The sequence below is a fragment of the Somniosus microcephalus genome, chromosome 5 (assembly GCF_052327205.1).
Source record: "Somniosus microcephalus isolate GS21.2 chromosome 5, FLI_Smic_1.0, whole genome shotgun sequence".
In the NCBI taxonomy this organism is placed as follows: Eukaryota; Metazoa; Chordata; class Chondrichthyes; order Squaliformes; family Somniosidae; genus Somniosus; species Somniosus microcephalus.
The window spans coordinates 286091747-286106547 of NC_140991.1; the positions used below are offsets into that span (position 1 = coordinate 286091747).

A 14801-nucleotide genomic window follows, 5' to 3' on the forward strand; every position below is an offset into this window, starting at 1 on the left:
AAGTATGTGAGGGAAAAAGGAATAGAAGATTATGTTGATAAGGTTAGATGAAGTAGAGTGGGAGGAGGCTCATGTGGAGTATAAACACCAACATAAACTAGTTGGGACAAATGGCCTGTGTCTCTGCTGTTTTATGTAATCCACAACCAGATTTGAGTCGGTTTTTACTAGCACCCATGCACCTCCACTTTCCAGAACGAATCACGAGGCAGTGATTGAGAGTTTAAAAACCCTGTTTGCTTTATTTTTTTTTCTCCCTCCTAGGACTGGGAGCACTGAGGCTGCCACTGGTAAATCAGTTATAAGTGTAGTTAAAACATGTTAAAAGATGTCACAAGGCCTGAAGGTTTGCAATTAATGCAGTTTTGGAGATTGCCATCACAAACAGTGCGGTACATAAAGAAAATCAAGGCTGAGATAAGGCCATTCAGCCCCTCAAACCTCATCCCACTAGACCGCAACTCTTAAAATAAAGTTTAAGAAATCATAAAATTTTACAGCACAGAAGGAGGCCATTCAGCCCATTGTGTCTATTGATAGCTCTATGAAAGTACTATCCAGACTCCCATTCCTCGGCCCTTTCCCTTTTTAAATTTATCTTTTTTTCAAAATATTAATGCACTTTCCTTTTAAAAGCTATTTGTTGATTCTGCATCCACCGCCACCTCTAGTACGGCAATCCAGTTCTGAAATTTCTCCTAACCTCTCCCTGTGTTCTTCTGGTGATGATTTTAAACTTGAGCCCTCTAGTTACTGACTCACCAAATAGTTTGTCCTTATTTAACTCAAAACCCTTCGTAATTCTAACGTCTCTATCAGATATTCTCTTAGCCTTGCTTGTTCTAGTTGAAAGAGCCCTGGTTTCTGATGTAAAAACAGAAAATGCTGGAAAAACTCAGCAGGCCAGGCAACATCCGTGGAGAGAAAATAGAGTCAACGTTTCGGATCAAACCCTTTGTCAAGACTGAAAAAGCACAGGAAATAAAATAGATTAAAAGGCCAGGCTGGGAGAGAACAAAAGAGAAGTGTAGAGACATTAAGAGGTATTCAAAACGAGACGAGATGGTGATAGGACTAGTGGAGACAAAAGATGGCTCTAGATTAGGTGTGAAATGCGCTGGCAGAATGGGAGACAGCTCCCACATATTCCGAACGGCCGTGTGCTGACCTAAATGAATCTTTTTGCTTTTTCTCTTCAGGGGTATGAAAGCCAAACACTGCAGCACTTGTAACAAATGCATTTCCGGTTTTGATCATCATTGCAAGTGGCTGAACAACTGTGTAGGAGGACGGAACTACTGGTCAGTTGCGTGGCGATTAAGAAATTTACTTCCAACTCCACAGATGTTTTAAAAATGATTAATTAACCAGTTGAAAGAGTCAACGGATAGGCTTGATTAACCAGTAAAAGTATTTCAATCATCATTAAATTTTTGAAGAGAATTGGTAAATTAAAGAAAACAAAGACTTGCTTTTATATAACGCCTTTCATGACCTCGGGACATTCCAAAGCGCTTTACAGCCAATGAAGCACTTTTGTAGTGTAGTCACTGTTGTAATGTAGGGAAACATGGCAGCCAATTTCCGCACAGCATGCTCCCACAAACAGCAATGAAATAAATGACCAGATAATCTCTCTTTGGTGTTGGTTGAGGGATAAATGTTTGCCGGGATAGTAGAAGCTCCTTGCTCTTCTTCGATTGGTGGCCATGGGATTTTTTACATCCACCTGAGAGGGCAGGCGGGGCCTCGTGTTTAATGTCTTATCCGAAAGACACTACCCCCAACAGTGCAGCACTCCCTCAGCGCTGCACTGACGAGTAGCCAGGACTATGTGCTCAAGTCTTGCAGTAAAGCTTGAACTCGCAACCTTCTGACTCCGAGGCGATGTGCTACCAATGAGCCAAGCTGGTACGTGTTTGAATTATTAAACTGCTCTAGAGAGTTTTTATTTAGGTAGTAAGACTATAATTAAAATTCTATTGCATATCTCATTCAATTAATGCAGCATTTTAGCTACTAAAGCCAGTTTTCTTCATCCGACTCGGTCTATATAGCCAAGTTATTACAATATGACAGCAATGTTTTCTGCATCTGAGGTTTGCTAATTATATTAAATAGTTTTTAAAAAGGCAACAAAAAAACTGTAAATGCTGGAAATCTGAAATAAAAATGAAAAATGCTGGAAATATACAGCAGTGCAATCAGTACAGTATCTATAAAGAAAGAAAGGCAAATTAATGTCTCTAGTATAAAATGGTACTCGGAAGTAGATAATAATTAACCAGCCTGTTGGAGCATGACTGTTTATTCTGAGCCATTTACCATCAAAATTTATGTATGCAAATACAAAACTATTTTACTGGAACTTTATGTATTTTATAGACAAACTGGGCTGTACATAGAATTTACAGCACAGAAACAGGCCATTTGGCCCACCTGGTGTGTGCCAGCGTTTATGCTCCACATTAGCCTCCTCTCACCCTACGTCATCTCATCCTATCAACATATCTTTCTATTCCTTTCTGCCTCATGTACTTATCTAGCTTCTCCTTAAATCTCTGTTATTCGCCGCAACTGCTCCTTGTGGTAGCGAGTTCCACTCTCTGGGTAAAGATGTTTCTCCTGGATTCCTTATTGGAATTATTAGTGACTATCTTATATTTATGGCCCCTAGATTTGGTCTCCTCAAGATGGAAACATCTTCCCTATGTCTATACCCTGTCATAATTTTAAAGACCTCTATCAGGTGACCCCTCAGCCTTCTCTTCTCTAGAGAAATGAGCCCCAGCCTGTTCAGCCTTTCCTGATGGTCATAACTGTAAGTCTTGTGCACTGCCTGGTGATCTGTCCTTAAAGGATCTCGATGAAAAGAATATAGCAATTCTTGCCCATCTCTTGGAGAATGCTTGCCGCGCTGTGGAGTTTGTGTGGGTTTTTTTTCAGGGGAGGGAAGGGGCTTGTAAAAAAAAATTAAATGTTATCTCGAGGGATGCCATGGCGAGAGGGATTTACATGGATCCGTAGTAGTGAGGGGACAACAAACAATGAAGATTCTGAGAAATCGTGGTATGTTTAGGACTCTTCAGTTTAATAGGAGGCTGCTGTATTTAGAATATATTTTAAAGGTTAATCTCGCGCCCCAACTGCTTAATCTTTTACTTTGCAGTGAATTTAATCTGGATAATCTTGAAAACCACGTTTATAAAAAAAAGGTTTCCTTCTGATTGGGTAGTAGTTATTTATTACTGATCTAAAAATAAATGGTTCTCTAATTACACTTTTGGCATGTAACCTAATAACTAAGGGTACAGTTTCAGAGCGGCGCTGTAAGTATTGTCATAGAGCCAGGTGTAGTTAATCATTAACTGCATAGCAGGGCCAGGGTAAAGAAGGTACAAACAATCCAATTTATATGTAACAGTTGCCAAGGTAGCAATAAAATGCTTATTTACAGGTCAGATTGTGTTTACTGAGGCTTGGTGGATAGCAACTGTTTTCTTTGAGTCACTTAAAAACCACTTGGATAATTGTTTAAAGTTGCTTTTCTTCAACAATTGTCAAGATAAGTGACTTTAATCTCTGATGTGTTCATTTTATCCTAAATATAAACAAGCGTTCAAGTGACTGTATCCATCACCAAAACCACCTGTTCCCACATCTGTAATATCATCTGTCCCCGCCCCTGCCTCAGCTCACCTGCTGCTGAAACCCTCATCCATACTATTGTTACCTCTAGACTCGACTATTCCAAAGATCATCTGGCCATCCTTCTATCTTCCACCCTCCGTAAACTTCAGCTCATCAAAAACTCTGTTGCCTGTATCCTAACTCGCGCCAAATCCCGTGCACCCATCACCCATGTGCTCGTTGACTTGCATTGGGTCCCAGTCTGGCAATGCCTTAATTTTAAAATTCTCATCCTTGTATTCAAATCCCACATGGCCTTGCCGAGGGTTGCCGACCCTCCAGAATTGCCCTCGAGTCCCCAGGAATTAAAGACTAATCTCCAGGAACCTGCAGTGAACAACACAGGAGGAAAATCATATGGGCAATAAAAAATGGTGTTTTTTTAAAAATTCTTTGAACACTTTTCTCTATTAGTTATAAAAATATTGGACATGGGGGGAGAAAGGGCTGTTTGACGGATAAGAATCATCCAATTGGGTCATGAAGAGTCTGCTCGCTTTCCAATTGGTGTGGCAAGGCGGTGCACTGCGAGTATGGATACGTTGAGCAAGAGTGGAGGGAGGGGGTTGCAGGGCAGGTGGAGGCAGGAGCTCATGTGATGAAACCTCTGGGAATATGTCTAACCAGAGTTGGCAACCCTGCTCTTGCCTAGTATCTCTAACCTCCTCCAGCGCTACAACCCTTCGAGATCTCTGCACTCCTCTAATTCCGGCCTCTTGCGCAGTCCTGAATCTCATCGCTCCAACATTGGCGGCCGTACCTTCAGCTGCCTAGGCCCTAAGCTCTGGAATTCCCTCACTATACCTCTCCGCCACTCTACTGTTCTCTCCTCCTTAAAACCTACCTGTTTTAGCGAGCTTTTGGTCACCTGTCCAAATATCCATATAGGGGGCTCAGTGTCAAATTTTGTCTGAGCGCTCTTATGAAGCGCCTTGGGATGTTTTTACTGTGTTAAAGGCTCTATATGCAAGTTGCTCTTGTAATTAAAGGGAACTTTTAGTTGATTTGTTTTCCACCCAAATTTGAAAACGTGTTAAAAAAATGTTTTAAACCTTTGCACATTGCCCTTTTGTATCGTAAAGACCATGGGGCCGGATCTTGCTGTAAAAATAACGCGCATTAGCGATGCAGGTCGTTGTTAATGTCCAAATCGGCCAGCAAATTCAGGGGATTAAGAGATACGCCAGGAGTTGTGAATATCAGAACTTGCTGGTCAAGTCGCACAAACGACATCTTGCCCTTAGCCTCCCCGTTATTCTTAAGTACTAGCGGGATTTGCATATTAATCTCACTGCAGACAGTTAAGTCTAGTAATTAACGATGTAAGTACCTTTTTTAACGATTTGATAATTGTTAATGCAATGTCAATCGACCTCTCTGGCCTAGACATTGAACAATTTAAACTGTGGAGTCTCATTCCTTCAGGTGGTAAATTGTTCTTGGAGATTTTAAAAAATGTAAATGTTAAAAGTTTATATTTTTCTCTTTCTTTTCCTTTGTCTCTTTTCATTCTCTTAATCCAATTTTTTTCCCCCTCTATTTCTCTTTCTGTACCTGATTTGACTAATTCACCCTGCTTCTCTGTCGTTCCTCTGGTTCTTTCTCAATCCTTCAATCTCATTGGTTAATAAGATAGACTGTTAGTCCCTTTGTTCGCTGAGGTACCAGATGCTTTGTTGCCCTCACCATGCAGCCCAGTTCAGGGCTGTTCTCTTGCGATCTTTGCTGTTGGCACTTCCAGCAAGTTACACATTTTTGAGGTGAAGGGTGCAGAAAAAAGTCAAACTAATGGTGCACACCACGAGATTCTCCACTTCAGCAAGGGTTGTAGGTTATAGTGTGCGTGCTCACATTAAAGTGTTTTATTTCTTAAAAATATGAATCCCCAGACAGGCCCATGGCACTCCAAGAACCGGGTCGGGAGTAAGGAGTAACTCCGAAAGGGAATGGATGTGTTGTTTGTAAGACAATATCCTTTCAGAGACTGTTTTGTTTCTTCGTTCCAAATTAGGGTAAATATTTAAGCTTTAATTGTATAGCCTATTCTTTGAAGTAAGGTAGCAATTACCGTACCAGTATTCTCTATCTTTTTTTTTGTTTTATTGACATCCTGTTTTTCACATCATTTTTTAAAAAAGATTGAGCTGAGTGGGATTGATGTTTCACATTATAAAGTATAATTTGGTTCTCTGAATGTCGAGGTGTCAGCCTTTGCTCCGTGGTAATACTCTCGCCTCGGAGTCAGAAGGTTGTGGGTTCAAGCACCACTCCAGAGACTTGAGCTCATAATCCAGGAAGACACTCCCAGTGCAGTACTGAAGGAGTGCTGCACTGTTGGAGGTGCTGTCTTTTGGATGAGTCATTAAACCGAGGGCCTGTTTGCCCCCTCGGGTGAAGATAAGAGATCCCACGACACTATTTGAAGAAGAGCAGGGGAGCTCTTCCCGATGTCCTGGCCAACATTTACCCCTCAACCACCATCATTGGGGGAAAAAACCCAGATTATCTGGTCATTTATTTCCTTGTGTCTGTGTGTAAATTGGCTGCTGTATTTCCCTACATTACAACAGTGACTACACTTCACAATTACTTCACTGGTTATAAAGAGCTTTGGGACATCCTGAGGTCATGAAAGATGCTGTATAAATGCAAGTTCTTTCTATGTACAATATTCTGACAAAGAACTGCAAGCTTGCTGGCCTCAGAGGGTTAAGCAACATAAGCATGTTTTAATACTTAAATTCATCACATCTAATATTCCTTTTTTTTCAAATCTCTTTAGGTTTTTCTTCCACACTGTGGTGTCAGCCGTCCTCGGTATCCTGCTGATTGTACTCGTTATCCTTTATGTTTTCATCCAGCAGTTTGTAAATCCTGCAGAACTTCGCACGGCTCCTCAGTTTGAAAGTACGTGTCTTGAGGCTTAAGTTGAGGCCCATGTTAGTCGTAACATTATGGCCTTACAAAGGGAGAAATTGTTTCTGCCATTGTTGCTGTGCTTTTCCATCGCTCCACCATTGGCGGCCATGTCCTCAGCTGTTTAGGCCTTAAGCTCTGGAATTCCCTCCATAAACCACTCTGCGTCTCTACCCCTCTCTCCTCCTTTTAAGTCGCTCCTTAAAACCTAGCTCCAAGCTTTGGTCACCTGTCCCAATATCTCTTTATGTAGCTCGGTGTCGAATTTTGTCTGATAACACTACTGTGAAGCGCCTTGGGTCATTTTATGATGTTAAAGGCAATGTTGTTAGCAGAGGCATTGGGCAGGATTTTCATTGGGCCGTGGAGGTGGGATTGGCAGCGTGTGGGGGGTTAAAATCTCGAAATTGGGGGGCACGAACCCATCCCGCCCCCAACCCGCCTCCATGCCAGTTTCAAAGGAGGCGGGTACCCGACCCGCACTGGGACCCGCCTCCCTGAGGCGGGAAGGGGATTAGTGCCAATTAACTGCCTGTTAACAGGTAATTAGCAGGCAGTTTTTAGCCTAATCCCTATTTTTATTCCTGAAGTGTGGGATTCCCGATGGCTCCAACCCACACCAAGTTAGCGAGGTGGACCGTCGGGCTGAAGGGCTTGGAGGGTTCGAGATGTCCGGTGTTCAGGTGAGTGATGGGTGCGTGAGTGCAGAGGTAAGTGTGTTTGGTGTGTGTAAAGTGTTTAAAGAAGTTTTACTTCCCTTTACTTACCTTTACAGCCTTCCTTCCTTCAGGTCTCAGGAGTCCCTCATCTCACCGGCACAGAAAGCAGAATGGCCGTGAGCTGTCAAAAGTTGCAGCATTCAGCTTTCTGTTCTGGAGAGATCTCTAAATCAGCCTGAGAGGAAGGAATTAACTTAGAGTACAGATTGTCAGCGTTTGACAGCTTCAAAGAGCTCTTGACAGATGAAATGTCAATCTGTGACATCACCTGTTGCCAGGTGGCTCTTAATTGGCCTGCTGAGCCCACTGGGTGGGCTCAACAAGGTCAATCAAGTGAAAATCGCGTGGGTTGGCCACAACTCAATGGAGGCGGGACTACAACCCCGAAAGTTGTAGTCCCGCCTCCTACACACCTCCTCAATGAAAATCCAGCCCATTGTATTCTGATGTCCAGTTCAGGGCTCTTGCGACCTTTGCTGGTGGAACTTTACACAGGTGACATTGGGGCGGGGCCTAAGATCAGAGCTCAATTGCCATGCCCTGTATTTTTGGGGCTCTTGCTCTCTGTGGTCCATTAGACATGTTAGCATTCAGTTTAAAAAATCTGGAAATAAAAAGCTGGCAACAGTAAAAGTGTTTCCACTTATAATCAAATGGATGAGTCCCTAAGGCTAATTGCAAGACCAAGGAGAGCAATCAAATTGTCTCTGTTCAATAGTGAAACATAATTACACAGCTCCTTCGTCATAGGGTTCTGATTTATAAAGCTGGTGGGTCTGATTTTCTCATGCTATATTTAAAGCTGTGTGTACCATCTTTCAAATGAGACATTAAACTAAGGCCCTGTCTGCTCCCTCAGGTGGACATAAAAGATCTCATGGCACTATTTCAAAGAAGAGCAGGGGAGTTCTTTCCTTCCTTCCTTCCTTCCTGCCGTCCATCCGTCTTTTTTTTCTTTCTTTCTTTGGATTCACATTTTAACACTTTAACTAACCCCACGCTCCCAACCCACCCATTTTTTTTAAAGTTAAAATTCACCCCAAAGGACTATGATGTAAGGAAATTGGAGTGTACCACATTTAAAAGCAGAGTTGTATTACTTGGTGCTGCCAATTGTAACACTTACTTTACTTGGGCTAAACAAAATGATGCTCTATCCACTAAAAGAGCTGTACTCCTTAGGGACCCCTGGAGGCTGCACTAACCCAGTGATAAACAGTGGGGGTGGTGGTGGTTTCTTCTCATGGGGCCTACTCTTCACTAAGTGGAGCAGACCCAGCAGCAAGGAGATTGGATGTCCGACATTTGGTTCTGGAAAGATAATCTACCAATAAACAGCTTCTGGAGCAGCACCTCACTCATGTATGAACAGTGACTGATTGATTGATTGTAAAAGACCCTCTGGTCCATCCACCTTGTCCCACACAATTGCAATGCCTTGTGCATCACAATATATACACTATCCACCACAACCAAAACCATGTGATCTCCTGAGAGGTGAAAAACCAGACTTTAAAAAAAAAACACAGGCCAATTTGGGGGGGATATCTGTGAAATTCCTCTCTGACCATCCTTATGTGATTGAAACTAGTCCAGGGGATCACTCGGGCCCTGGTAATGCGATGCAGTACCTACCTTTAGTACAAGGTCATCTCCGCCCCAGACAGAAACAGAGTCAGCTCTTGCTCGAAGAAATTCAGTGAATCAGCGTCCACCGCACGAGCTGACAATCTATTCCAGAGGTCTACTCTTCTCTGGGAAAAGAACCACCTCCTGACATTTAATCTAGCTCTGGCCTTACACAACTTAAAATTGTGACCCCCGGTCCAATGTTCCCTCTCATATTTTTTCCATGTGCGGTCCCTTTAAATTTGCGGCCATGCATGCAGCAGCAGCTGGTGAGCAGCCTGCACAGGACCTCCCAATTGGTGTGCGGCCACGTATCTTAAGGGGAACATTACCCTGGTCCCCTTATACCTATTTAGTTGAGAAAAACTATCTACACAATCTGTTCCATTCATCTTGTAAACCTCGATTAAATCGCCTCTAAGTCTACGCTTCTCTAAAGTGTAGAGTCCCAGCTCTTTGAGCCTATCTCGATAACTAAGATGCTTCAAACTGGGAATTAATCTTGTGGCCCTCCTCTGCACCCTTTCCAAAGCCTCAATATCTCCCACCTGGTTGGTGGCTTCCGTTCAAGCTCACTTATCATGACCGTGGTGATTTCAGGTGACTTGTAAGGTGGCTTGAACAGAGTAAAGATAGACTCCTGCTGGTTTTGTTCTTCTTTACAGCTTTAATTTAAAAGCTTACTGATTACGTGGGGCACTCACACCCATGAAGTACTGAACTGAATAGGCTCATTAGCATCGCCAACTCTGCTTGGACGTATTGCTGGAGGTTTCATCACATGACCTCCGACCTCCCGCCTCCGACCTCCAACCTCCAACCGCCCCGCCTGCTCAAACGGCCTTTATTTTCCCCTCTCCAATTTTTTTTATAACTAATAAACAAAAGCATTCAATGAAAATGGGGGGGGGGGGGGGGAACCACAAACTTGATTTTTTAATGTCCCTATGGCTTTTCTCCCATGTTGCTCAAAACAGTTCCTGGAGGCTCCAAGTCCATCCTGGAGGGTTAGCAGCCCTAATGTTCTTTTTCAGTGAGAACCCCACAGATGCTCAATATTATGTTCAATATTCCGAAGGGGCTTATGCTTTCCACCTGCTTGTTTCTTGAGTCATGCATTCAGATATTTCTAAAATATAATCCAGACACCTAGGACCCGAAATTCTAATCTGAGCAAGGGTGGGAATCCGGGCAATCTCCGGATCAAAGTTTTCAAAACAGAACAGGGATTCCACTCCATTTTTCTTCTGGTGCAATCATTTTCGGTTAAGAGGGTGGGGAATCTTCCACCCATCCTCCCTGCATCTAGAGGGGGTAGCCTGGGAAGTGTTTCCGGCCTACCGTGGGAGTTGCACCATCTACTTGTTTTAAAGGCCTCACTGGAACTCTTGCCGGCCAGGAGCTGGCATGAGTGGCACTGAGGCCATTGTTGCGGGCCCCAGAAAATCCCTCAAGAAAGGTAATCAATTCTAGAGGGGATGGAATGGGATCATTTACCTTAAGGTAGCAGCTAGCTCTGGGCCGATCCACTTCAGAAGGATAGATTGGTGCGAGCGTCACTAAACTACCTTGATTGGTACAGTGGCCCCGCTTCCTTTATTTGGGATGGCACTGGGCCTGTCCACTCTCCTCTTTCATTGGCGGAATGTCCCTATAGGAATTTCATGGTTCAAACATCCAGCTTTAGCAAGAAAGAGCACACTTGCATTTATATAGTGCCTTTCATGAAATCAGGACATTCCAAAGCGCTTTACAGCCAATTAAGTGCTATTGAAGTGTAGTCACTGGTGTAAGGAAATGCGGAAGCTAATTTGCGCACCGCAAGATCCCACAAACCGCAATGAGATAGTGACCAGATAATCTGTTTTAGTGATGTTGATTGAGAGATAAATATTGGCCAGGACACTGGGGAGAGCTCCCCTGCTCTTCAAACAGTGCCGTGGGATCTCTTACGTTCATCTGAGAGGGCAGATGGGGCCTTGGGTTAATGTCTCATCCAAAAGACGGCACCTCAGACAGTGCAGCACTCCCTCAGCACTGCAATGAAGTGTCAGCCTAGATTATGTGCTCAAGTCTCTGGAGTGGGACTTGAACCCACAACCTTCTGACTCTGAGACGAGAGTGCTACCCACTGAGACACAGAAATCTGTGTTTTTTCCACCATTTCTTCTGTGTCTTGGAGTCATTAATTAAATCCCCTAGCCAGCTTGTGCCCCACACCATGCTTTACTCCAGCTTACCCTGGCTGCTACATTGGTACTAGCTGAAATCTTTTGCTTGCAAAATACTGTTGGTTTGTACCATTGTGCCACTATTTCGAAGAAGAGCAGGGGAGTTATCCCCGGTGTCCTGACTAATATTTAATCCCCCAACCAACATAACAAAAACAGATTATCTGGTCATTATCACATTGCTGTTTGAGGGAGCTTGCTGTGTGCAAATTGGCTGCCGCGTTTCCCACATTACAACAGTGACTCCACTTCAAAAGTACTTTATTGGCTGTAAAGCGCTTTGAGACTTCTGGTGGTCATGAAAGTCGCTATATAAATGCAAGTCTTTTTCTTTTCTTTGTGAACAGAGCATTCTTGCGTGCGTTTTCTTAAAATGTCAGGTTTTTTCAGGCAACCTAAGTGGAAGAAATAAACCCAACATCTCATCTGTCTCCCCCAGGAGGCTACATGATTGCTGGTGGGATGGAACCCTAAGGGGTCATGATGTGTAGTTACTCTGTGACTGATTGAGACAAGCTCGTTGGACCAGCCAGTCTTTTCCTGTCTATTATTCTGGCCTCTTGCGCTTCCCTGATTTTTTTTGCTTCAACATTAAGCTCTAGAATTCCCTCCCGAAACCTCTCTGCCTCTCCAAGAATCATAGAAATTTACGGCACAGAAGGAGGCCATTCTCCAGTCCTGTCATCGTGTCTGTGCCGGCCGAAAAAAGAGCTAACCAGCCTAATCCCACTTTCCAGCTCTTGGTCCGTAGCCTTGTAGGTTACGGCACTTCACCAAGTACTTTTTAAATGTGATGAGGGTTTCTGCCTCTACCACCCTTTCAGGCAGTGAGTTCCAGACCCCCACCACCCTCTGGGTGAAAATAGTTCTCCTCACCTCCCCTCTAATCCTTCTACCAATTACTTTAAATCTATGCCCTCTGGTTATTGACCTCTGCTAGGGGAAATAGGTCCTTCCAATCCACTCTATCTAGACCCCTCATAATTTATACACCTCAATCAAATCACCCCTCAGCCTCCTCTGTTCCAAAGAAAACAATCCCAGTCTATCCAGTCTTTCCTCATAGCTAAAATTCCCCAGCCCAGGCAACATCTTCGTAAATCTCCTCTGTACCCTCTCTAGTGCAATCATATATCTTTCCTGTAATGTGGTGACCAGAACTGCATGCAGTACGCTAGCTGTGGCCTAACTAGTGTTTTATACAATTCAAGCATAACCTCCTGGCTCTTATATTCTATGCCTCAGCTAATAAAGGAAAGTATCCTGTACGCCTTCTTAACCACCTTATCTACCTGTCCTGCTACCTTCAGGGATCTGTTGACATGCACTCTAAGGTCCCTTTGTTCCTCTGCACTTCTCAGTATCCTACCATTTATTGTGTATTCCCTTGTCTTGTTAGCCCTCCCCAAATGCATTACCTCACACTTCTCCGAATTGAATTCCATTTGCCACTTTTCTGCTCACCTGACCAGTCCATTGATATCTTCCCCCACTCTACAGCTTTCTCCCTCACTATCAACCACACAGACGATTTTTGTATCATCTGCAAACTTCTTAATCATGCACCCTACATTGAAGTCTAACTCATTGATGTATACCACAAAAAGCAAGAGGCCTTGCTCCTCAAAAACCTATTTCTTTGACCAAGCTTTTGGTCACCTGTCCTAATATCTCCTTATGTGGCTCAGTGTCAAATTTTGTTTGATAAGGCTGCTGTGAAGCACCTTGAGAGATTTTAATATGTTAAAGGCACTATATAAATGCAAGTTGTTGTTGCTAGGTTCAAAAAAACTCAGTGTATTGTTAACCAGGTGAGCTCGCGAGTCAAAGGATGATGGACTCGAAAGCGAATCCAATGCCGTTTCGAATGCTAAACGGAACAAAAGCAAGGATACCCTTGAAGAAAATCCTACTGCTTGGCTCCTGCTATGGAGCAGAGATGCAAGGACAGAATTATACAAGTCCAGCATCCAGTTGTCACCCAGTAACTTCCTCTTGATGCTGGCCATAGGCTGCCTTGTCTGAGGATTTATTCATGTAGATGTTGCGGATTTGGAGTGGCTGGTGTGATATTGGGGTGTTATCCTTCAGTTGATTGTGCCACGCTTAAATGATTGCATTTTTGTTTATCTGCACAGATGTTCAAGGAAACAACACTTGGTTAGCATTTCTGCCCATTGCTCCCGTGGAGACAACGCAGGCTGGAATTCTAGTCATAGCGGGAATCACTATTATCCTCGGACTCGCTTCACTGATGTTACTTGGTCATCTGCTGGGGTTTCACATTTATCTATGTGAGTGTGAAGGGAACCAAGACCTTTTCATTTGTCATTCCAAATTATGAATATAATTGTCGAGTTTCTTTTGGTGGGGCGGTTGGTGGGGAAGGGACTGTGATTTAAATTTCGGGCTGCTGAATTGCTGGCAACGACCTTCGCGTAGGTCTTGGGAGGGGTTGGAGGAGGCGATCGAGAGGGAGAGAGTGGAGTGATTGGGCAGGGGGCTTGCCTTTTTGATGGCGGACTGCCGCAGTCCCTTTAAAGAACACTGGTTAGGCTGCATGTAGTCCATGTTTTCCTGAACGCAGCAGGCCTGGCGCCAGCTGAATACAGAGCAGCCCAATTTTGGGAAGGGTTTCCTGACTCCGATATTAGGCCCTTTATTTGCACATGCAGAAGAACTAATGGCTGTTTCAGGCGTGGGCCCTGGGCACCTACACCTCAGCCTTTACCAATATGGTGGTCAGCGCACTTTCAGTGCGGAATGTACGCGCTCACACCACCTGCCATATTGGACGATTAGGCGCCCGTTTTATGCCTGTAAAATGGGTGCGGTGTCGACCAATTTCTAGGCCTAAGAGTCCTGTTTGAGCCTGTTCTGAACTTCAAACCTCACATCCTATCCCTCAGCAAAGGGTTTTGAAGGAGAGTGAAAGTTGATGAGATGGAGGGGTTTAGTGAGGGTGTTCCAGTAAGTAGGGATAGGTGGCTGTAAAGGACTTGCAGCTCTGCAATATTGCCCACCTCCATCCTTACCTCATCTCCCTCCGGCACTAAAACCATGACCTCACTTTTGTCACCTCTGGACTCAACTCCTCCCATTCTCCACCCTCTATAAACACCAATTTGTACAAAACTCTGCTGCCCCTAACCTGCCCTGCACTCATCATCCCTTCCTCAAAGATTTACATTGGTTTCCTGTTTTCTAACATAGTAAATTTAAAATCCTCATCCTCATCTTCAAATACCTCTATGGGCTCTCCCTACTTGATCTCCGTAACTTCCTCCTGTCTCCGTCGGCACTCTTCCATCTTACCGCTGCAATCTTCTTCAGCCATTTGCCCCAGCTCATGCCCTCTGACTCTGTGCTTTAGTGCATTCCCCCTCCCCTTTGCCTCACCATTGGTGATAAAGCCTTCAACTGCCTTGGCCCTACTCTCTACAACTCCCTCCTTAAACCCCTCCATCTCTCCCCTTCTCTCTCCTCCTTTAAAACCCTCTGAAAACTAAGCTTTCGGTGTCCCTCTTAAACTCTCCCTCCATGACTCAGTATCCATTTCCCCATCTAATTTCTATTGGGGAAGCACCTTGGGATTCTATTTTTATGTGCGTTTTAA

The 14801-nt window shown here is 44.0% G+C and overlaps 1 protein-coding gene across 4 annotated transcripts in view; it reads left to right on the forward strand.

Annotated features, from left to right (window-relative positions):
- zdhhc11 (zDHHC palmitoyltransferase 11) overlaps positions 1–14801 on the forward strand; it is a 126145-nt gene that overhangs the window by 84353 nt on the left and 26991 nt on the right. For all 4 annotated transcript variants that reach the window (XM_085989092.1, XM_085989091.1, XM_085989090.1 and 1 more), the window contains 3 exons: positions 1200–1301; positions 6473–6597; positions 13324–13479. In XM_085989092.1, coding sequence (XP_085845218.1) covers positions 1200–1301; positions 6473–6597; positions 13324–13479 — 383 coding nt within the window. The remainder of the gene's footprint in view (positions 1–1199; positions 1302–6472; positions 6598–13323; positions 13480–14801) is intronic.